General features: G+C 48.6%; 1 protein-coding gene across 1 annotated transcript in view; it reads left to right on the top strand.

Annotated features, from left to right (window-relative positions):
* Window positions 1–24,461, top strand: part of TUBGCP5 (tubulin gamma complex associated protein 5) — a 78,973-nt gene that overhangs the window by 35,550 nt on the left and 18,962 nt on the right. The window contains exons 9-12 of the mRNA XM_040425143.1: window positions 2,613–2,706; window positions 19,152–19,398; window positions 19,491–19,693; window positions 23,767–23,882. Coding sequence (XP_040281077.1) covers window positions 2,613–2,706; window positions 19,152–19,398; window positions 19,491–19,693; window positions 23,767–23,882 — 660 coding nt within the window. The remainder of the gene's footprint in view (window positions 1–2,612; window positions 2,707–19,151; window positions 19,399–19,490; window positions 19,694–23,766; window positions 23,883–24,461) is intronic.

The following is a 24,461-nucleotide window of genomic DNA, read 5'->3' as shown; positions in this document are numbered from 1 at the left end:
CCTGCACTATTTTTTTTTTCTTATGTCCAGATTTTCTCTGGTGTTTTTGTGATGTCGGACATTCTCTCCTGGAGAAGTATTTCTCCTATCTGGGACCAATCTGTGCGTTCTGCTGATGACCGCACTGTCCCCTTCAGGAAGAGTCGCTACACGGTGACAGTAGATGGTCTGTGACGAATCTACACACCTCCGATATTTTTGGTGTCTGTTTTGCTTCTACCTATCACCAGGGTCTGCCTGATCCAGGCAGTTTGTGGAGTATCAAGCAGCTTATTTTGTTAGAAGTCTCACGACAAACCTCTACGGCTGTGGGGGCATCTGTCTTCCACAGTACCTGCTCCTAGGGGGCCTTTCCTTTTTAAGCAGAGATGTATGCTGCGATCCTTATCTTTTGGATCGGGTTCCATGAGTGTATTCCAGCGAGTGTATGTGTTGTAGCCTGCTCTCTTTTGAGTTTCCTCAGGCTATCTAATACCAGTGATGATAAGGTTCTGGATCCAGCATCACTCGCAGTCTTCCTTTTGTTTAGTGGCGGAGGTTGCTTTGGCTGCACTCTTCTGCCGCATTGCTCTCTGCTGCACGGCTGAGATGCTATTGATCCCCGGGGACAGTCTTTTCCTCTGAGACTATTCCCCATTTGTCTATGGTTTTTCATTTTTCTACCTCTGATTGATTCCCGTTGTGGCTTTTTATCCCCCTTAGCCATCCCTTATCTCTGTCTTGATGAGTGATCATATTCTATACTTTTTAGTCTCTTCTCGTGCTGGATTCTTTACAAGGGAGTGGCTACTCGCTATTTTCTTTTACAAATTGGCCCACAGGGGTCTCCTCACATACCTTGGAGATACCTACAGGGCTAGTCCTCTGCCAGTTGCCCAGTAATTCCTTCCAGTTTTCTCAGTTTTTTCCTGAGTTGAAGTATCTCATCCTGATACTTACACATTTGGTAAGGTCGTGTCTGGGTTTTCTTGTTGCTCATTCGCCAGGTCTCGTGCATACCCGGATTCTACAGGTTCATTTCTGTTGAGTAAACACCCCTCGGTTTTCCTTGGGGCCTATTGCCATGCAAGACATCCTGGGTTTCCAGTCCAGGTCCCCACAGTAATTCTGTGGTCCTCGTTATCCGGAAGTACCTTCCGCACATCATCTTCAGTCGTCAGACATGCTTATCCTTGTGGATATTATGTGCTGCTATCCACATCTTTTGAAGACTCTTTTTGCCCAGTCTAAGATGCCGTGCGTTCTACGCTCTCTGGCTGGCCTTCCTGGTTCATGCTCTTCCTGTCCTATTCAGAGTTCCTATGCATCCTTTTCCCACATTTCTGTGCGGGGCCTTATGACCGGCCTTAGATTTGTTCTAGGCTTTTATTCCCTCCCAATGGTACTGCTTTGGAACGTCCCATGGTCTTCTGTGTCCCCCAATGATACGAGCCAGAAAATAGTATTTTTTGTGCTTACCTGTAAAATCATTTTCTCGCTGAGTTCATTGGGGGACACAGCACCCACCCAGTAAGTACATTGCTGGTTCTTTTTGGTGGGTCCCACCTGTTCTTGGTTCTGACCCATCTCCAGCTCTCTTTCTTACAATTGGTCTCTGTTGGCTGCTCCTGGCTGCTTCTACTGCTTTTGTATAAACTGATTAGCTCAGTGTCTGCAGGAGGGGTATAGCTGAGGGGATGAGCTAACACTTTTTTGCTTAGTGTCGCCTCCTAGTGGCAGCAGCTATACTCATGGTCTCCTGTTTCCCCCAATGAACTCGGCGAGAAAAGGATTTTACAGGTAAGCACAAAAAAATCAAATTTTTGCTGTAATAGACATTAGCGTTCTACTCAGTGACTTCCTGGGGAGCTGTGACAGACTTCTGTTAACACCACAGCCAATGAGAGGGGACATTGCTGCCACAAGGAGGTAGAGAGCAGCACCCTAGACCAATGAGGAGATAGGAGGGGTGTCTTAGACTACACGAGACTCCCTGTAGGTGCTGTAGTTTAGTAACAGATTCAGAGCTGAGGCAAGGAGCAAGATCGGAGGAAGATAAATATTAGTAGCTTGTAGGTTCTGACTTGCCTATCATCTTTGAGCTCCTGGAAAACTGCTTTAAAGGGCTTCTGCAGTTTTTTTAAACTGATGATCTATCCTCTGGATAGATCATCAGCATCTGATCGGCACGGGTCCGACACCCGGGACCCCTGCTGATCAGCTGTTTGAGAAGGCAGCGGCGCTGGCAGTAGTGCCGCGGCCTTCTCGCTGTTTACTGTAAGGCCAGTGACGTCACAACTAGTATCAGTGGCCTGGGCGGGGCTAAGATCCATTCAAATGAACAGAGCTTAGCCCAGGCCAGTGATACTAGTCGTGACATCACTGGGCGCTACTGCCATTGCTGCTGCCTTCTCAAACAGCTAATGGTGGGGGTCCCAGGTGTCGGACCAACGCCGATCAGATGTTGATGATCTATCCAGAGGGATAGATCATCAGTTTAAAAAAAACTGCAGAACCCCTTTAATTTAAAATAGGTAATGTTATTGCATCGGGCATAGTTTAGTTTTTTGCTGTGATTTTTATTTATTTATTTTCTTTTTAATGTTAAGTAAACTATATTTTGTCTCTTTCAGGTTACTTTCAGGGGTGAAGAAGCTTTTTATATTTCACTTAAATGATGGAAAAGTTACTGTCAGGAATGACATTGTTGTGACACATATGACACATGTAGGTTGATAAGATTATTTTTATCCTGACGTCTACATTTAAATCTAGGACTCAGATATTGATGACCTATCCTCAGGATAGCTGATAAATCTCACATTGGTGGGGTTCAGCTGCTTGAAGGGCCACAGTGCTGAGATGAGAGGTGCGACCTCTTCATACTATACCAAGCACCGTGCCCTACGTTGTATAGCAGCTGTGCTTGGTATTGCAGCTCAGCCCCATTCACTTGAAAGATACTGAGCAGCAGAAAGGCGACGTGACTGATGGATGTGATGTCAGAGGCCTACAGATCATCAGACCCCCACCGATCAGCTATTGATGGCCCATCCTAAGGATAGATCGTCAGTATTTGAGTCCTGGACAACCCTTTTAAGATTTGCCTGCGTACTAGTTAGATTAATTACTGAAAATGTTTTCCTAGCACCTCTAAATCATGTATCTTGTTGAAAAGATCTGAAATATTACTGCTGTCATGTGATTATGAATACTTTGCGGGAGATTTATCAAAAGCGGTGCAAAGGAAAACGGGCTTATTTGCCCCTAGCAACCAATCAGATTCCACCTTTCATTTTCCAAAACAGACCCCAAAAATACACTAGCTCCAAACAAGGTAATGGCTGTGCACGGCTAAATTAGAATCCCCACACCAAAACAAACATAATAGATACACAGCACACGATCAGTCTAAATAAATATTTTATTAATTACATATCTAGTAACCTATAAAAACCAGTAGCAGCGGCATACATATACAGCAGAGAAACCGAACCACAATGAATATATCATATACCAAAGAAAAGACCTATTGATGACTAGTACTAATATGTAGTGCCCATCCTCACCATTATAAGGGATTGGAAAGATACCGAAAATTGCATTGTGCAACCCTTTCATTCAAGTAAAACAAATTACATTTGGAAGGGAGAAGTCACATTTCTACAATAAATACATCAGAATAAAGTGCCTAGTGCAATATGTCCTATACAGAGATTATCAAGGAGTACATAATGAAACAAGTAATACTGACCAGTGTGGCTCTGACCCCGAACCGCGTTTCGCATATCGCTTTTTCAGGGGAGGAATACACTGTGTGCTCACTAGCTATATATACCCTACTAATTACTATAACATAAAAAATCAGTGGGAATACCTTATTAAAGTGCCAGCACATGTGCTTCCTGGATGTTCATGGCGTGCGTGCCACTCTGGAACGCATGACATCACATCCTTTCCATTACTAGGGACCTCCCACCTCCTAACCTGCTAGATTTCTCAATATAATACAAATAAATCCTGAAGATCAGGAAAGACCTAAGGCCAGATAATGAAAAAGAAAGGAAGAGAGAGGGAATTTATATATCAAATAGAAGCGGTAATTCTTCACCTAGGAGCGTACAACAGTGCTCATGGATATCCGGCATGCGTTCCACCCTGGAGCGCATCTCATTGCCACCTCCCAGGGCAAGAGAGCGCACTGCGCTCTTATCGTGCCACGTGCCTCAGTACTCCTGGACATCCGGCGTGCGCTTCACTCTGGAACGCACCGCTCCATCATCAGCTTGCATCGCAGTAACACATACCGTGCTCTATTAGTTCCATATACCCTTTTATACATGAACCACTGTACGTGAACAATTGATGGTGGATAAACAATCATGAAAACATTTTAAAAAAAAGGAAGTATAATGTAATAAATATGAAGAAGAATGTGTAATAATTCTCATGATATATGTATATAATCACATTTCAATCATTATTAAAAATAATAAATAGTGGGTAGTATTCCTGGCAGCAAATCCCCCTTTTCAGGTCACATTTGCTGTGGATGGCACCTATGAAGCCTTGTCCCCCCAGGCAGGGAAAGGGCTAACAGCTGCATGGCGCCCGCCCCCACCTGTTCTTTTGCAGAGTTATGTTATTCTCCTCCGCCGGGGCCGCTTGTAAATTGAGGCCCCGCCTTCTACTGCTGCCTACTTTTGATCCGCCCGGCCAGGGTTCCTTGCGGCAGCACCTCTATATGGGTGGTGGGGAGGAGAGACCTCCAGTTGGTGCACCGAGGCTCTTTTTAATTATCGCAGACTCCATAAGGGGGGCGGGGCATTAGTTCTCCATGCTTCCCCTCTCCTTCATCTAGCTTCCTGGTGCAAATTCTTCGTACGTTTTCTCTGACTCCGCCCATCTCCTGCTCAGGAGGACCTCTGCGAACTCTGGCACCAGGTTTTTTCCGGACAGGCTGCAGTAAGGGACACAGGCCGGGTAAGCTTTTTCCCCCCTTCCTACAGGGTCTAACTTTAGCCCTCCTACCTTTCACTACAGGTACTCACTATGTCTGAACCCAGATGCCAGGCCCCAAAGCCTGCGGTCACTTCCGTGCAACATTTTGCCTGTGCTTCTTGTCTCTCAAAATTCCCATCCGGTCAGTTGGATCCCCTCTGCTCCTCTTGCTATGCTCCACCGCCAAGTTGCTCTGACCCTGTCCCAGTCACCCCCCCTTCCCAGCCCATGGTAGAGCTGGAGTGGGTGCGCTCTCTGTCTAAGATGGTGCAGGACGTTTCCTAATCCAACAGGGCCATTGTGGAAATGCTGGGGCGTTTGGCTGCGCGGCCACCATCTGACCAGTCAGACTCTGGGGACCCCTCTGCTGCTGCCCATCGCGGATGTCCTGAAAAACGGGCCAGACCAACCTCTCCTTGAAGGGCGTCTGCGTCCCCAGTTTTCTCCATCTCCCTGCCGCCTCTTAGGGAGTCTTGCTCTGACGTGTGCTCATTAGAAGAGGGGTGTTCTGAGGATAAGTTGTCAGACGCTGACTTTGTCTCATTGGAGGACCAGTCTTCCAAACTGTCCGCTATGGTAAACAATCTCATTGCAGCGGTTATAGAAATCTTACAGGTTGAGGACCCTACAGCCTCACCTGCCGGTTCTAGTTTTTCCTCCAGGCGATCCTGTCGCTCGCCAAAAGTTTTCCCCAACCACCCGGAATTTGATTCCTCCCTTTCCAAGGAATGGAACTTCCCTGACAGGCGTTTTGCTTTGCTGAAACGCTTAGATGTCTTATAATCCATTTCCAGAGGATTTAACAAAGAAGTGGTCCTCCTCTCCTATTGTTGACCCTCCGGTATCACGCCTGGTTAAGAATACCACCTTGCCTATGGCCTCCTCGGACCCCAGGGATAAGAAATTGGAATCTTTTGCCAAATCTTTTGAAGCAGTTGGCACTGCCCTACACCCTGTTTTTGCCTCTACGTGGTTTAGCGCCTTGCTAAACCGATTGGGCAAACAAGCTACGCCAGGGCCTCGCCTCGGGGGACTTCTCGGAGGAACTTTCAAATATTGCAGTGCAACTTTCCCACGCCAGCTCTTACATCTGTGAGGCCTCTCTAATGCTTCTAAACAGGCCTTGACGTTCCTCCCCTTTGCAGGTAACAGGCTTTTCGGCAACCGTCTGGATGAGATTATCTCTGATGCTACAGGGGGTAAAAGCACCCATTTGCCGCAGAGTAGAGCGCGTGTCAACAGGTCTAAAAAGAGCCAACCTCTTTTTTGGCCCTTTCGGAGTTCCTCCAGCCCGAAGCAGCCAGCCGACAAATCTGCCCCAGAGCAGAAGCACAAGCCATCTTTCAAGCCTCATCCTCGCCAGCAAGGCTTTAAGCCCTATACCCCCCAAGTCCTCCTCTGCATGACGTGTGGTCTCTGGCGCCTCTTCTTCTGTTCCAGCATGTCTGGCTAGCTCACATCTCGGATGTCTGGGTACGAAAAGTAATCTCTGAGGGTAACAAACTGGAGTTCAGGTCCCCACCTCCTCCCTGTTTTTTTTTGCTTCCCTCCGCCGCCCATTCCTTTTTTCAGGCTATTCCCACCCTTCTGCGGCAGGGAGTGATTGTTCCGTTTGCGCGGATTCTACTTCAATCTCTTTGTGGTCCCCAAAAAGGAGGGAACGGTCCGTCTCATCCTAGACCTCAAAGCCCTCAACTGCTTCCTTCGGCTCCGCCCTTTCCAGATGGCGTCCCTGCGATTGGCCATTGCATCCATGGACCCGGGGGAGTACCTGTCCTCAATAGACATCAAGGACACTTACCTCCATGTTCCCATATGCGTCAGTCACCAGAAATATCTTCGGTTCGCAATGGGACCATTTCATTACCAGTTTGTGGCCCTCCCATTCGGTCTTGCCACAGCTCCCAGGGTCTTTACCAAGCTACTGGCCTCAGTCATGGCTCTGCTTCATGCCAGGGGGATATTGGCGATTCCGTACTTGGACGATTTCCTGATCAAGGGTCCGTCACTCCGGACAAAGGCAGACAGCCTACGCATCATCCGGGACACCCCGGAACGCTTCAGGTGGGTTCTGAACCTGTCAGTCATGTCTTCACGCATCTCGACAGCTGATGTTTCTGGGCATGCTGTTCGACACCAATCGGGCCAAGATATTCTTGCTCCCGGACAAACTCTCCACTCTCCCTCGTCAGATCCTCTCCTTGTTGCGGCCTCGGCCTCTTCCCATTCGTCAGTGCATGAGGACTCTGGGCTACATGGTCTTTTCCTTCGAAGCAGTGCCCTACGCTCAGTTCCATACCAGGGCTCTTCAGCGGCACATTCTGACCATTTGGGACCGTTCCCTAGCCTCCCTGGATCGACTCATCTGCCTCCCTGCCCCGAAGCGCCGAGACCTTCGGTGGTAGTTGATGTCTCCGATGCTGACAACAGGCCACTTCTTCCTTCCCCCTCCGCTGGATAGTGTTGACTACGGACACCAGTCTCCAGGCCTGGGGGGTGGGGAGTTCTGGACAATCTCTCGGTCCAGGGCACCTGGTCCCGCAAGGAACGCTCCCTTCCGATCAATATTCTAGAATTGCTGGCGATTCGTCTCTCTCTGGTTTATTGGACAGACCATCTCCTGTCCAGTTCGGGTTTAATCTGACAGCAGTCGCATATCTAAATCACCAGGGCGGCACCTGGAGCCCCGCAGCCATGTTGGAAGCAGCGCTCATCCTCTCCTGGGTGGAGAGCCATGTTCAAGCTCTGTTGGCAGTTCATATCCCCGGCGTCGACAACTGGATCGCCAAATTTCTCAGCCGAGAGAGAATCGATCCCGGCGAATGGGCTCTGCATCCACAGGTCTTTCTCTCAATCTGCGAGCAATGAGGTCAGCCGGATGTGGATCTCATGGCCTCCCGCTTCAACCGCAAGGTAGAAAACTTGGTCGTAAGGTCCAAGGATCCTCTGGCTTGGGCGTCGGATGCCCTTGTGATCCCGTGGACGCAGTTCACGTTTCCTTACGTGTCCCCTCCTCTTCCGCATCTTCTCCGGAAAATTAGGTTTGAAGGTCTGCCCGTCTCTCGTGGCCCAGGACTGGCCACGCAGAGTATGGCATGCATCCCTAGTCTCCCTCCTCGCCGACGAACCCTGGCGTCTTCCCCTTCGGGAGGACCTCTTGTCGCAGGGACCGATCTTCCACCCGAATTTAGGGTCGCTACATTTAACGGCATGGCTGTTGAAGCCACCGTACTAAGGGCTCGGGGTTTCTCGGATGCTGTTGTCCAGACCATGATTCGGGCTAGGAAGCCGTAGTTCTCCCGGATCTATCACCAGACCTGGAAGTCCTACTTTAGTTGGTGCGAACACCACCAAGTTGTCTCCCATTCTGTTCTTGTTGCCGCGACTCTTGTCTTTACTGGAGTCGGGCATGGACTTGGGGCTGGCTCTCAGTTCCCTCAAAGGGCAAGTTTCGGCCCGTTCCATTCACTTTTTGCGGTTCGGACCTTTCTGCAGCGGGTGGCGCACACTGCGCCCCCTTACCGGCCTCCATTGAATATTTGGGACCTTAATCTGGTGCACAGCGCTCTCCAGTCCTCTACGTTTGAGCCTTTGCAGCAGGTGTCTCTTCGCTTCGTGTCCTACAAGGTGGCCTTTTTAGTAGCAGTCACTTCCATCCGTAGTGTGTCGAAACTAGCGGCTCTTTCCTGTCGGTCGCCCTTCCTTTTCCTCCATCAGGACAAGGTAGTACTTCTCCCTGTCCAGTCCTTCCTTCCGAACGTCGTGTCGGCATTCCATCTCAATAAAGAGATCATTCTCCCTTCCTTTTGTACTGCCCCGTCTCATCCTCGTGAGCAGTCGCTCCACACTCTCTCTGGATTTGGTAGGGCCGTTCGCATCTATCTGTCTCAGACGTCCTCTTTCCGACGGACTGATTCATTATTTGTCATTCCAGAGACTGAGACGAGGGCTGGCTGGGTCCAAAGTTTCCATTTCCCGATGGATTTGTTTGCCCATTGTGGAAGTGTACTGCATCAGTGACCGGGCTCCACCCTTCCAGGTTACTGCTCATTCTGCTTGGGCAGTGGGGGCCTCTTGGGCAATACATCATGGGGCGTCGAACCTTCAGGTGTGCAGGGCGGCTACCTGTTAGTCTTTGCACACCTTTTCAAAATTTTACACACCTTTGCATCTTTTGACGCTTCTCTGGGGCGTAGAGTTTTGCAGACGGCGGTTCTCTGATTGGCCAGAGGGCTTCTTCGTTTATGGCCCACCCCTGGGATTGCTGTGTAACGTCATAACGTCCCACGGCCCCCCCCCCAATGATATGGATGAGAAAAATAGATTTTTGTATTTACTGTAAAATCTGTTTCTCTTCCGTTCATTGGGGGACACAGCTCCCTTTCTGTGGTTACACGCCTCGTTGTGGCCTGTGTGATTCAGGGTTTGTACATTGTTTTGTTTTCCTGTTTTTTCTTTTTGCTTCTCCTACTGCTTTTGCACAAACTGTTTTCTCGCTCGTATCATTGCGGGACACAGGACTGTCGGTATAGCTGCTTGCTGCCACTAGGAGGTGACACTAGGCTGAAAAGTGATAACTCCTCCCCTACCGGCTATACCCCCTCCAGCCTGGAGAGAGCATATCAGTTTTTAGCTTAGTGTCGTAGGAGACAGACCTCCCTGCTAAGCAGTTGGCCGGACGCCGCAAAATCTAGGCCCCGGTTTTATTCGGGCCTACGTTTTTTTTCTCCGGGCTGCACTGTTTTTTCTTCCGACACATGGGGTGGGCTTCCGCGGCCCGTGGACACAGACGGCCGCATTCCGGACACCGATCCAGGTACCGCTGTGTTTTTTCCTCCGGGCTGCACTGTTTTCTCGCCCAATTCCTTGGGGGACACAGGAAACCTTGGGTATAGCTCATCTCCATAGGAGGCGTGACACTAAGTGAAAGACTGTTAAGCCCCTCCTCCAGCAGCTATACCCTCAGCCTGGAGCGAGAGACTACCAGTTTTTTGCTTAGTGTCAAGGAGGCAAGACACTCTCTGCACTGCAGAGCTGTCTTTGCTAAAGATTTTATTTTATTTTTTATTTTTTACTTTCAATTTTTTTGCTTTTTTCAACAGGGACAACAGAGTCGCAACAGACCTCTCTGTTTTCCCGGGGTTGAGCTGCGCCAGTGCCGGTTATCCGCACTGCTGCCTCCCCCACAGAAGAAAAGGAGGACCAGGGCAGCCCAGCTCCCCTGCATCCCGCCAGCACAAGGGTCGCCCACCTGCAAGCCCCTCTCCAGCTCCCTGCCACCTCGGTGCCAGTGGCTGAAGGGGCGTCCCTGCTGGATGGACAGAGGGTGAAAACGTCGAATGGTGAGGTGGCTGTGCACCCGCATTGCTCGGCTTGCAAAGCCCCATTACAGGGTCCGCCATCTGCTGTGTCACCCCCTGGCCTCTTGGATCCCCCTGACTGGGCTAGATCCCCTTCCCAGGCTGTGGTCAGTCTCACTAACGTTGTGGGCCGCCTTGCAGATGCATTGCCCTTACCGCAGCCGGATAATTCCCCTGCTGGGCCCTCCGGGTCCGCTACCTTAGCTGACCCGTCTGAGTCTCTCTCTCCAGGCGACACCTCCAGAGCCCGTCAACCCCAGAAGCGGTCCAGGGCGGAGCACCTATCATCCTCGGATGCTTCGGTATCACCCCCAAGGGTGCGCTCTCAGTCGGGCCCTTCCTCATTACAGGATATGCCCTCTGAAGGGGAGCTAGTCGATTCTGATTGGGATATGGACTCGGCCTTGCCTTCAAAGCTGGCTTCTGCCGTGGGCCATCTTATTAACAATATCCGTGATACCTTTTAAGATTCACGATGATCCTCCTAATTCTGAAAAAAACAGTGTTTCCTTTTTTCGCCAAAAACAGGCGTCTGCGGTTTTTCCCCTCCACGCTGACTTTTCATCAGTGGTTTCTAAGGCCTGGGCCCGTCCTGATGCCCGTTTTACCCCGCCAAAGAAGTTGGATATCTGTTATCCATTCCCGGCAGATTGCATTACAAACTGGGCGTCACCACCTAAAGTCGACCCCCCCTGTGGCCCGTTTGTCCAAAAGCACGGCTATTCCCGTTGCAGATGGTTCTTCCTTACAATCCACGGAAGATCGCCGTATAGAGGCCATTACAAAGGGTATCTTTGCAGCCTCCGGTTCCGCCCTCAGGCCAGTCTTTGCCTCCGCTTGGGCTGGAAAAGCGGTTTCGGAGTGGGCGTCTCAGCTGGATCAGGAGCTTGAATCCGACGTCCCTATTCAGGACCTCCGTGCTCTAGCCCAACTTATTGTTCAAGCCGGCAAATTTGTCTGTGAGGCATCCCTGGATGCGGGGGCTCTTATAGCCCGTTCGTCTGCCCTGGCCGTTTCGGCTAGGAGGGAGCTTTGGTTAAAGGTTTGGACGGCGGACGCCACGTCAAAGCGGTCTCTTACTGGCCTTCCCTTCACTGGCTCTCGATTGTTCGGGACCCGCTTGGATGAAATCATCTCCGAAGCCACGGGAGGGAAGAGTACACATCTTCCCCAATCCAGGACTAGGAGCACCACTCGAGGCCGTCCCACCTTTTCTCGCTTCAGGTCTTCCCGCAGGGCTCCCGCACCTCGCACCACTTCAGGTCCATCCTCTAACCCTGTCCAAGACAGACGTAAGAAACCTTTTTTTCGGACCCAGCCCTCCTGGCGCAAGTCACAGCCTGCTCGCCCTCCCGCGACCAAGCAGAACCCTACCTGGGGGGACGTCTCCTCCTGTTCAGGGACTTCTGGCAGGCGCACGTCTCCGACGCCTGGGCTCTCGAGGTTGTGTCTTCCGGGTACAAACTCGAGTTTGCGTCCCTTCCCCCAGTTCCGTTCTTTCGCTCCCGGGTTCCCCGGGATCCCCAAGGGGCGGCCGACTTCTTTACTGCCACTCGTACCCTTCTGGACAAAGGGGTCATCGCTCCGGTTCCTATGGAAGAAAGATTCAAGGGGTTCTATTCGAACCTTTTTGTGGTCCCCAAAAAAGAAGGCTCGGTTCGTCCCATTCTGGATCTAAAACGGTTAAACCGTTTCCTTCGTCTTCAGCGGTTCCGGATGGAGTCTCTCAGGTCGGTGGTGGCCTCTCTGAAAAAAGGGGAGTTCCTGGCCTCTATCGACATCCAGGACGCCTACCTTCATATTCCAATCGCTCGGTGTCATCAGTGCTTTCTGCGCTTTGCAGTGGGGTCCGACCACTACCAGTTCGTTGCCCTCCCCTTCGGGCTGGCAACGGCCCCTCGCGTTTTCACAAAGGTCCTAGCACCTGTCCTCGCCTTACTTCGTTCCAGGGGAGTTTTTCTTCTTCCATATTTGGACGATCTCCTTATCAAGGCACCCTCTCTGTCACTGACATCTGCCAGTGTGGACCTCTCGCTACAAACCTTACGCCGGTTCGGTTGGATTATCAACAATCTTCCCAAATCCTCTCTTGTTCCATCCAGACAACTGATCTTTCTGGGGATGCTGCTGGATACAGAGGCAGCGGAGGTTCGGCTTCCGTCAGAAAAGCGCCAGCTCCTTCATCGGTCGGTTCGGAGCCTTCTGACCCACCGCCATCCTTCTTTCCGGTTCAGCATGCGGGTCCTGGGACAGATGGTGTCCTGTTTCGAAGCAATCCCCTACGCGCAGTATCACTCCCGCACCTTTCAGACTGCCATTCTGTCCGCCTGGGACAAGTCCCAGGAGAGTCTGGATCGGCTTTTTCCCCTTCCCCCCCAGGTTCGCTCCTCTGGTGGTTGCGGACCCCTCTCCAAGGGAAATCCTTTTTGCCGATAACCTGGTTGGTGATTACCACCGATGCCAGTCTGCGGGGTTGGGGGGGGGGTGTTTCCTCCTCGGTCCGTACAAGGCACTTGGTCTCCATCGGAGTCCAAACTGCCGATCAACGTTCTGGAGCTGAGGGCGGTTCTCCTCTCACTTCATGGCCAGAGCCAAGGATCCGGACGCTTACGGCGCGGACGCACTCGTCCTTCCCTGGACGGGGTTCTCTCTCCTTTACGTTTTTCCGCCCCTGCCTCTTCTTCCACGAGTCCTTCGGAAGATCGTGGCAGAAGGCACGCCGGCGATCCTAATAGCCCCGGATTGGCCTCGTCGTCCTTGGTACGCCGACCTTATGCTGCTCCTGGCAGACGCTCCCTTGCCTCTGCCTCTAAGAGAAGATCTCCTCTCTCAAGGGCCGATCTTCCACCAGCATTTAGGGTCGCTACGTTTAGCGGCGTGGCTATTGAAACCGCAGTCCTAACGCGGCGGGGGTTTTCTGCTGATGTGGTCCGTACCATGATTCGTGCGCGTAAACCGGCATCGTCCAGGATTTATTACCGAACCTGGCGGGCCTATTTGAACTTCTGTGAGACCTTGGATGTTCATCCCCTTCGGTTTTCTCTCCCCACGATTTTATCCTTCTTGCAGTCTGGTCTGGACATAGGTTTGGGTCTCAGTACCCTAAAGGGTCAGATCTCAGCGCTTTCGATCCTCTTCCAGCGCCCTCTGGCTCCGCTCGGTCCAGTTAAGACCTTTCTTCAGGGGGTTGCTCACTATGCTCCCCCGTATCGCGCTTCCGTTCCATCTTGGGATCTTAATGTTGTGCTGACGGCTCTCCAATCTTCTCCTTTCGAGCCTCTGCGTAGGGTTTCCCTTCGCTTGTTATCTTGCAAAGTTTTTTTCCTCGTTGCCATCACGTCTCTTCGGCGTGTGTCTGAATTGGCGGCACTTTCTTGCGTAGAACCCCTCTTGATTTTTCACCAGGACAAAGTGGTTCTCCGCCCGGTTCCGGATTTCCTTCCGAAGGTGGTGTCCGCTTTTCACTTGAATGAAGATATTGTCCTTCCTTCTCTGTGCCCGTCCCCGTCTCATCCTCGGGAACGGGATCTTCACCGTCTGGATGTTGTTAGGGCTCTGAGGATCTACTTGGATGTAACTAGACCCTTTCGGCGCTCGGATTCTCTATTTGTGGTTCCGGAGGGTCCGCGCAGGGGACTGGCGGCATCTAAAGTGGTTATTGCCCGCTTCATCAAGATGGCTATTGCCGAGGCTTACCGTGCTAAGGGCAGGGAGCCGCCCTTTGGTGTTACTGCTCATTCTACCAGAGCGGTCGGGGCTTCCTGGGCTCAGCGAAATCGAGCTTCGGCTGAACAATTGTGTAAGGCGGCCACCTGGTCTTCTTTGCACACTTTCACCAAGTTCTACAGGGTGAACACTTATGCATCGGCGGATGCTGCTTTGGGCCACCTGGTCTTGCAGGCGGCGGTGCCTTAAAGCCTATAGTGCTTTAATTCATCTTGGGTTGTGGTCCCTCCCTCTTTTTGGACTGCTTTTGAACGTCCCAAGGTTTCCTGTGTCCCCCAAGGAATTGGGCGAGAAAACGAGATTTTTGTATAACTTACCAGTAAAATCTCTTTCTCGCTCTTCCTTGGGGGACACAGCACCCACCCATTGTTTTGGTTGCCCTGACGGGTGTTTTGACTTGTTGGTGTTAATTTGGTTGATCCTTGCCTTTGTTTTAACTACTTGGGCACATAACTGGTAGTCTCTCGCTCCAGGCTGAGGGTATAGCTGCTGGAGGAGGGGCTTAACAGTCTTTCACTTAGTGTCACGCCTCCTATGGAGATGAGCTATACCCAAGGTTTCCTGTGTCCCCCAAGGAAGAGCGAGAAAGAGATTTTACTGGTAAGTTATACAAAAATCTAGTTTTTTCTTCCGGCACATGGGGTGGGCTTCCGCGGCCAGTGGACACAGGCGGCCGCATTCCGGACACCGATCCAGGTAGCGCTGTATTCCGACTGGCAGGATCACCCTGGCTGGTGTACCAACTGGGCCTGTGCCCTATCCCGGACAGTTGAGGATTTCTCAGTTTTCCAATCGCCCTCCGGGGCAGTGGTTGATAATGCTTCACCTGCAAAAATTCAGTGGAGGACATCTGAAGGATTCCCAATCCGCCCTCCAGGCAGTTTGGTTGATAATGCTCCACCTGCGCAAAGCCAGTGAAGGACAACTAAAACTTCCCAATCCACCCTCCTGGGTCGTCTGATTGATATTTCTCCTCCTGCGCGATACAACGGAAGTTCCCAATCCACCCTCCTGGGTCGTTTGGTTAATAGAACACCGTCTGCGCAGTCCGGTACGTGGACCTTTAGTTCCATTCCACCTCCGAGGTAGTTGGGTTGTTATATCAACATCGGCACAGCCTGCAACAGCCATGGGCTAGAGGCTGAGAGGTGGAACTGCGCACGAGCGGGCCGAAGCAGGACATAATTCCTACTGGCTCACCTCCAAACCCCCACTCTTCATCCCAGGGTCGCGCTCAGACTCTGACATGAATCCGGTTCAATCTTACAAGATTACGTCCGTGCTAGCCGGTGGTACTGGTGTATCATTACCCCCTGCCTTAGGCGGTATTTGCACTTCTACGGGATACAATACTTACCTTATGTATTACCTCCTTCCTTAGGTGGACTGACCTCACTAGCACTGGTCTCAATGCCAGCCATAGGCGTCCCCCGTTCCGTAAGTGGCGGAATTGCAGTTCCACTGGGCACAGTACTGTCAGTATGCATTAGCCTCTTGTATAGGTGGCTTTATGGCATTCTCACTGCTGTTGCATTGTTTGCGTATGCATTACCTCCTTACTGGGGTGGAATAATTGCACTTCCCACCGGGTACAGAACTCGTCATATGCAAGTTCCTGCTGGGTGCGTTACCCCCTTTGATAGGTGATGTATTTGCACTACCTCGGGTTACAGTACTTGCTGGATATGTTACTCCCCATCATAGGTGGAGTGATTGCACTGCCACTGAGTGCAGTGCTTACCGTAGGCATTACCCCCCTCCATAGGGTGGGTAATTGCACTTCCATAGATTGCGGTTCTGACTATCGCACTACCCCCTTCCTTAACCGGGGGATTGCACTACCATTGGTTGCTATTCCATCACTCATTTGCCATCACATACTTCCTGTGGCATTACCCTCTACAAATGATCCATTAACGGGGGAATCACTAAGCATCTTTGCATGCTATAATTCAACTACGCCACGACACTAGATGCCTTGGCTTCCTTCACAGGTGGTCCGTGGCAACAGTCGGTACCCACTGGTGCCTGGTACTCTCCATCTAGTGGCATATGGATACTGCCACTGGATACTATGGCTACTCCCATATTGTATCCCTCTTTTCTTCCGGCACTGGTTGGGGACACACAAATGTTGACCTTTGTGCTCTCAGGCGGGTCACCCAGCAACACTTATCCTAGAGACCCCCCATCCCCATGAGCCTCCACCGTTTCTGGTCAGTCACATTACACAGAATACTGTGATCACGATCCAGCAAGCAGAATATTCCACTGACTCTGGATGCTTCGTCCACCACTCTTCCTTATCTAGGTGAGGGTGTTATGCTGGCACTCTGCAGTGACTACTACAACGGGTTCTCCTTCGCGGGGAAGTCTTCACGCTAGGGCTAGATGATCGTAATCGCTGTAGTGGGACAGCCCCCTCAGGTAGGGGTTCTACCCTGGCACTACTTCGGCGGTTGCTCCTATTCAGCACCCTTTTCAGGTGGAGGGTTTAAGGTTAGCTCTACTAACTGAAACAGCATGATACCATGACTTCTACTGGATGTCCTCAGGCCTTCCCCTCAGTTTTACGCTGGCGGAGCATGTGGTAGCTCCTACTGCACAAGGGGTGTTTGCGTCACCATTACATGCTAAGGTTCCTACTGCACAGCTCTTTCGTCAGGTGACTGATTCCTCTAACACGAGAATCAGTGACCTCTACGGTGTGGCCTACTCCTCAGCTGGAGTACGGCATGAGCATTACTCTTGTGGCTTCCCTTGGATGGCCTCATCTTCAAACGGAGTATCGCATTACCACTAGATTCTGTAGAGCGCCAGTCTCAGATGGGAACGGGCTTTAGTTCTGGTCTCTTTCTGGTTTACACTACCGATAAGGGACCGTTGCTCTGACAACTGTTGTCCTTCTGTCATCAACTCGGGCGTGGCGATGGCGTAATTGCCATTGCTGATCAGCACCTACCTTCGAGTGCGTTCTACTGGGTAGCTTAGTCCCTGCGGCACTCGTCAACCACTAGATTGCCGTTATAAACGGGACTTGGGTTCTACTAGTGATGCCGTGACGCCATCGGTGCTACCTCTCTTCAGATATCAGTAATGTCTACGTCACCTCAAGCCAATGGTGGTCATTCTTTCACTGCTCATTCCGGCGGTGGACTGAGAGCCTTCCCACGACTGGTAGAGCGGGTGTCTGTCACGAGTTGCCACCGCTGGTAGGGTTTTCGTCCCTGGAACGGAACACCCTTTTCCTTCCCTGTCTCTCCTCGAGCTGGATAACTGATCACCTTCTCCTTCTGTCTAGCTGACCAGTAGCCATGGGTTGTACAACTCTGGAAGCCCATCTCTGTTTTTTTTCCATATACCCAGGGTTCCTCGGGTACGGTGGAGGCGTTGGACGTCGCACTCCACCCGGCAAGAGTATTTCTCTCATCTTTGTTCCACTCATTTGCCCTTCCAGGCAGGGTTGTCATATTGTCAATATATGGTCACTGATGGGGCTTCCCATCACCGGTGATGCTCACATCGGCTTTACTTTACCTTTCTCTCGAGGTATTAATTCTTTGGCCTGCAGTGGGGCATGCCTGGCTCAGGTGTTTTTTTTTTTTCTCAGTGGTTTCTCGGGCAGCTTCTCTCACTAGAAGTCTCACCACAAGCCTCTACGGCTATAAGGGCATTGGTCTACCAATATTCCGCTCCGTAGGGGGCGTTCTCTTGGCCAGAGGAGGATCCTGCGGACCTGGCTTTTTAGTTCTACTTCCACAGTTGCGGCCAGGAGCCAGCTGTTTGGTGGCGTTTTTTTGGAGTTGATACGCCTTCTTGTACGTACTTTTTTCTTTTATCATGAACATAAGGCAGTGCTCCGCCCAGTATCCTCTTTCTTTGCAGAAGGTTGTCGCCCTTCCACGTCATCAGACATGGATTTCTTTTCTTTCTCCCTTGCATTATACAGACCGAGCTCTCCATCAGCCATGTGAGTTACGCATCCTCGAGGGCGTTTTTCTCCATGGGCATGTGACTTGTTTCCCTCCCCGTGGACTGCTCTAGGACGTCTCACCGTCCTGTGTCCCCCAATGATACGAGCATGAAAACGAGATTTTTGTGAAACTCACCTGTAAAATCTCTTTCTCACTTAGTTCATTGGGGGACACAGCTCCCACCCAGTAATTTCTGTTTGCCGTACATGATGGCGGTTGTAGAGCCAGTATGGCCCTCAGTTCTGGTTCGATCCGACTGGCGTTGGCCAGTTATTGGTTGTTTACCGTATGTTTTTATTTTTTTTCTTCTACTCCTATTGCTTGGGCAAAAACTGATAGCTCCTCCCCTGGAGCCTGGAGAGAGCATATCACTTTTCAGCCTAGTGTCGCCTCCTAGTGGCAGCAAGCAGCTATACCCACGGTCCTGTGTCCCCCAATGAACTAAGAGAGAAAGAGATTTTACAGGTGAGTTTCACAAAAATCTCGTTTTAGCTTAGTCCCTGTAGGAAGTGTATAGCTGGCGGGATGAGCTCACACTTTTGTGCTTAGTGTTGCCTCCTAGTGGCGCAGCTATACCCACGGTCAAGCCTGTGTCCCCCAATGAACGGAAGAGAAACAGATTTTACGGTAAGAACAAAAATCTAGTTTTCATAATTATATTAACCCCTTGATAAAATCATGTTTTTTAATGCCTAGCCATCATATACCTACAATGAAATTTATAGAAAGTTCAACAAAAGTGAAAAAGTGCCAAGCTAATAAATAAGTGCTAAAAAGTGATGTATAAATTCATGCAGAAAAACTTTTTACTGTAATTATAAATAAATTCATAATGATCAACCTAACCCTAATACCAATATATTATACCCAACCTTTGTGGTGAACTTATTTAGCCCGTGATACATATATAGCCACTTAAAAAATAAAATAAAAAACAGCTCTGAAAAATGAAAGGTGGAATCTGATTGGTTGCTATGGGCAACCAAGCCAGTTTTCCTGTACACCAGTTTTGATAAATCTCCAGGGACTAGGAAAATAAAAAGTGCTCACAGTAATGCTTTATCACTGCATAATTGACTGCAAAAATTGTATTTTTCTTTTTTCCCATCAGAATTGCCTTAGGTCTGTGCTTGAACAAATCGCAGCCTATGGCCAAGTCGTGTTCAGACTTCAGAAATTTATGGATGACGTAACTGGTCATTGTGCTGAGAATTCACTGCCAGGAACGCTACCAACTACAAAGAAAGGCGCTGAAGCCCCCTTCCGAACATATCAGGCTTTTATGTGGGCTTTGTATAAATACTTCATGAGCTTTAAGGAAGACCTTTCCGAGATTGAGAAATGCATTATTAATAAAGGTAATTGCTCATGATTCAGTACCGCGGCATGTACTAATGAAATCGTAAAAGATGTTAATGTAGATTTTCTTGTGTTCATTTTGTGTGCCCAGATGAAACCATCACTTTGGCAATGGTGGTTGAGAAGTTGGCTCCTCGGCTTGCGCAGCTTAAAGTCTTGCATAAAGTTTTCAGCACTGGCATTGCAGAGGTGCCTCCGGACACCAGGAATGTTGTGAGAGCGTCTCATTTACTTAATACACTGTATAAAGCTATTCTGGAATATGACAACGTAGGAGAAGCGTCAGAGCAAACGGTATGTGGTCATCACAGAAGCACCTTTACAATAAGGCCCCTTTCACACTAACGTTGTTGGATTATGGCGGGCAGTTCCATTGCCGGAAATGCCTGTCGGATCCGGAAATCTGTATGCAAACGGATTGCATTTGTTTACGGATCCGTCTGACAAATGCATTGAAATACCGGATCCGTCTCTCCAGGTGTCATTCTGAAAAACGGATCCGGTATATATTTTTTTCACATTATTAAAGTCTGCGCAGACCAGGAGACCGGATCCATCAATGTGGTAATTTTAATTTTCAATGGAAATTCCGGCAAGTGTTCCAGAATTTTGGACGGAGAAAATACTGCAGCATGCCGCGGTATTTTCTCAGGCCAAATATTGTAAAAGGGACGGAACAGAAGACATCCTGATGCTCTCCATTCAGAATGCATCAGGACCAAACTGATACGTTTTTTCTGGTATTGAGCCCCTACGATGGAACTCAATACCGGAAAACTTTTAACGCAAGTGTGAAAGTACCCTAAGACTCGCATTTAGATACTTACACATACTTTACAGCACTCTAGCTTTGTTTTACATTGTCACCTTTTATTTATAGGGATGTTGCAAATCGTTGCCAACATTATTACTGATTTTCTCTTATTAGTCCTTTAAATGGGTTTTCTGTGATTTTATTTTTTATTTTTTTAACCACAATATCCTAAGGCTACTTTCACATTTGCGCTTTTCCTTTCCTCTATTGAGATTCGTCATAGGATCTCCGTAGCGGGGGGAAAACGCTTCCAATTTGTCCCTATCCATTATCAATGGGGACAAAACTGAACTGAACGAAACTGAGTGCTCCAGAATGCATTCTGTTTGGTTTGGTTGCCTCCCCATTGTGGACAGAATAACGCTGCAAGCAGCGTTTTTCTGTCTGCGATGTGGTGGACACAAAAGAAAACGGATCTGTCCTCCATTGACTTACAATGGTTTTAGAAACTGATCCGTCTTGGTTATTTTAGAGATAATACAACCTGATTCGTTCAGAACGAATGCAGATGGTTGTATTATTATGATGGAAGCGTTTTTGCTGATCCATGACGGATCCAGCTAAAATTCTGGTGTAAAAGTAGCCTAAGAGCAGTAATGTGATACCATAAAAATAGTCTTAGCTTGTCTTTTAAATCCCTTGGAGCTCCGCCAGTCTTTGAGTACTGAAGCAGTGGTGTGCCATACATGCTCGTGACCACTGCAGCCAGTTCCTGGTCTCAGCAGTGATGCACAGCTTTAGGCCATTGAGAACACTGATTGGCTGCAGCGAAGTCAGCGAAGACCGGTAGGGACTACCAAACCATTGATGCTAAAACAGTGAGGATTTAATAGATAAGTAATGGTTTATTTTTTTATTTTTTTCATTCTATCACATTTGATGCTGTTTGGGTACAATTGTATGATCCCAGATAACCCCTTTAAAGGGGTTTACCAGGATTTTAGGTTGATGACCTTTCCTCAGGTTAGGTCAAAAATATCAGATCGGCAGGAATCTGACACCCAGCGCCTCTGCCGATCAGCTGGTTGAAGAGAAGGCAGCGCTCCGATCATTGTTTATCTGCCCGCTGTCGACATCACAGTGGTGAGCAGGTGTAATTGCAAGATGTCCTGTTCACCTTTATGGGATAGCTTGTTCCTATACAGGGAGTGCAGAATTATTAGGCAAGTTGTATTTTTGAGGATTAATTTTATTATTGAACAACAACCATGTTCTCAATGAACCCAAAAAACTCATTAATATCAAAGCTGAATATTTTTGGAAGTAGTTTTTAGTTTGTTTTTAGTTTTAGCTATTTTAGGGGGATATCTGTGTGTGCAGGTGACTATTACTGTGCATAATTATTAGGCAACTTGACAAAAAACAAATATATACCCATTTCAATTATTTATTTTTACCAGTGAAACCAATATAACATCTCAACATTCACAAATATACATTTCTGACATTCAAAAACAAGACAAAAACAAATCAGTGACCAATATAGCCACCTTTCTTTGCAAGGAAACTCAAAAGCCTGCCATTCATGGATTCTGTCAGTGTTTTGATCTGTTCACCATCAACATTGCGTGCAGCAGCAACCACAGCCTCCCAGACACTGTTCAGAGAGGTGTACTGTTTTCCCTCCTTGTAAATCTCACATTTGATGATGGACCACAGGTTCTCAATGGGGTTCAGATCAGGTGAAAAAGGAGGCCATGTCATTAGATTTTCTTCTTTTATACCCTTTCTTGCCAGCCACGCTGTGGAGTACTTGGACGCGTGTGATGGAGCATTGTCCTGCATGAAAATCATGTTTTTCTTGAAGGATGCAGACTTCTTCCTGTACCACTGCTTGAAGAAGGTGTCTTCCAGAAACTGGCAGTAGGACTGGGAGTTGAGCTTGACTCCATCCTCAACCCGAAAAGGCCCCACAAGCTCATCTTTGATGATACCAGCCCAAACCAGTACTCCACCTCCACCTTGCTGGCGTCTGAGTCGGACTGGAGCTCTCTGCCCTTTACCAATCCAGCCACGGGCCCATCCATCTGGCCCATCAAGACTCACTCTCATTTCATCAGTCCATAAAACCTTAGAAAAATCAGTCTTGAGATATTTCTTGGCCCAGTCTTGACGTTTCAGCTTGTGTGTCTTGTTCAGTGGTGGTCGTCTTTCAGCCTTTCTTACCTTGGCCATGTCTCTGAGTATTGCACACCTTGTGCTTTTGGGCACTCCAGTGATGTTGCAGCTCTGAAATATGGCCAAACTGGTGGCAAGTGGCATCTTGGCAGCTGCACGCTTGACTTTTCTCAGTTCATGGGCAGTTATTTTGTGCCTTGGTTTTTCCACACGCTTCTTGCGACCCTGTTGACTATTTTGAATGAAACGCTTGATTGTTCGATGATCACGCTTCAGAAGCTTTGCAATTTTAAGAGTGCTGCATCCCTCTGCAAGATATCTCACTATTTTTGACTTTTCTGAGCCTGTCAAGTCCTTCTTTTGACCCATTTTGCCAAAGGAAAGGAAGTTGCCTAATAATTATGCACACCTAATATAGGGTGTTGATGTCATTAGACCACACCCCTTCTCATTACAGAGATGCACATCACCTAATATGCTTAATTGGTAGTAGGCTTTCGAGCCTATACAGCTTGGAGTAAGACAACATGCATAAAGAGGATGATGTGGTCAAAATACTCATTTGCCTAATAATTCTGCACGCAGTGTACACTTGTATAGGAACAAGCCGTCCCATTGACCAACACAGATGCCTTCAGCTGCCAAGCACACATGCAACAGGTCAGCCCGTTTTTATAGGTACAAATCTGCTGACAGATGCCCTTTAAGGTGAACAAGTAGCTATTTTAACAAGAACCTGTAACCTTTCCTGACATGTCTGTTATTGTAATAACAATTCTGGAGGATCTATTCGTATCACTGTCTGATGTGCAATTCCTTTTATTATTCCTTCTAAAAGTTAGTGAAGGTCCAGATGGATGTTACCAGTTAGGGGGGTGTCCCTGCTCAATCTGACACTATCCAGTCAGTGCTTCCAGTGTCAGACTGTGCAGGGACACCCCCCAACTGGTGACACCATCTGGATCTTCATTGCAAACTGCTAGAAATGTGTTCATAACTTCTATCAGGAATAATAAAGAAATGGCACAACATAGTCATTATAAAATATGCATTCGAAGTGTTACCTCATGGGGAGGCAAATAGTTACTAAAACAGAAAAGCCAGGAAGGACTGACAAAAGGCAGCTGCATTAATTTAGGAGCCGTCTCACTTCAGCAAGTGGCATTTATCATGTAGAGAGTGTTAATACAAGGCACTTACTAATGTATTGTGATTGTCCATATTGCTTCCTTTGCTGGCTGGATTCATTTTTCCATCACATTATACATATACATAGAGGAGACAATATGGACAATCACAATACATTAGTACGTGTCTTGTATTAACTTTCTCTACATGATAAATGCCACTTGCTAAAGGGACAACCCCTTTAACTTTCAGACAAACCATTGTTGTAGTCGGGGACACGTGATTTATAGCACCGTTGTCTTTGCAGGTATCACTTCTATTTTTCCTTTGGGTAGAGACTGTGAGGCCGTATTTAGAAATAGTCGATGAGTGGATTGTCCATGGAAATCTCTTTGATCCTGCAAAAGAGTTTATTATTCAACGGTAGGTGAAGCTTGGGTATAATAGTTTTACCTGAAAGAGGTTAACATTGATTCAGTTCTTTATACTTCCAAGAATTCATATAAATCTTTTACGTGTTGATATCTCTTCAGATGCCAGTTATTATAAAAGGATATTTAGAGGGCACAGTCTAAAATTAGAAGGGGGAAGATCAGAAGTAATGTCAAAAAATATTATTTTACTGAAAGAGTATTAGATGCTTGGAACAAACTTCAGTTGGAAAATGAAAGTGAGTGAAGTAAAGGGGTTGTGTCACTTCAGCAAATGGCATTTATCATGTAGAGTTAATACAAGGCACTTACTAATGTTTTGTGATTGTCCATATTGTCTCCTTTACTGGCTTGATTCATTTTTCCCATCCATTATATACTGCGTGTTTCCATGGTTACGACCAACTTGCAATCTATCAGCGGTGGCTGTGCTTGCACACCATAGAAAAAAGCACCAACCTCTCTAGTGGCCGGGACCGTGGGAGTGCACATAGGCTGGTGCTTTTTCCTATAGTGAGTAAGCATGGCCACCGCTGAGGGATTGCAGGGTGGTCGTAACCCCTGGATACGA

This window comes from Bufo bufo, chromosome 3 (assembly GCF_905171765.1).
Source record: "Bufo bufo chromosome 3, aBufBuf1.1, whole genome shotgun sequence".
Lineage (NCBI taxonomy): Eukaryota > Metazoa > Chordata > Amphibia > Anura > Bufonidae > Bufo > Bufo bufo.
Note: the sequence above shows the minus strand (reverse complement) of the source record. Positions and strands in the feature narration are given on the sequence as shown.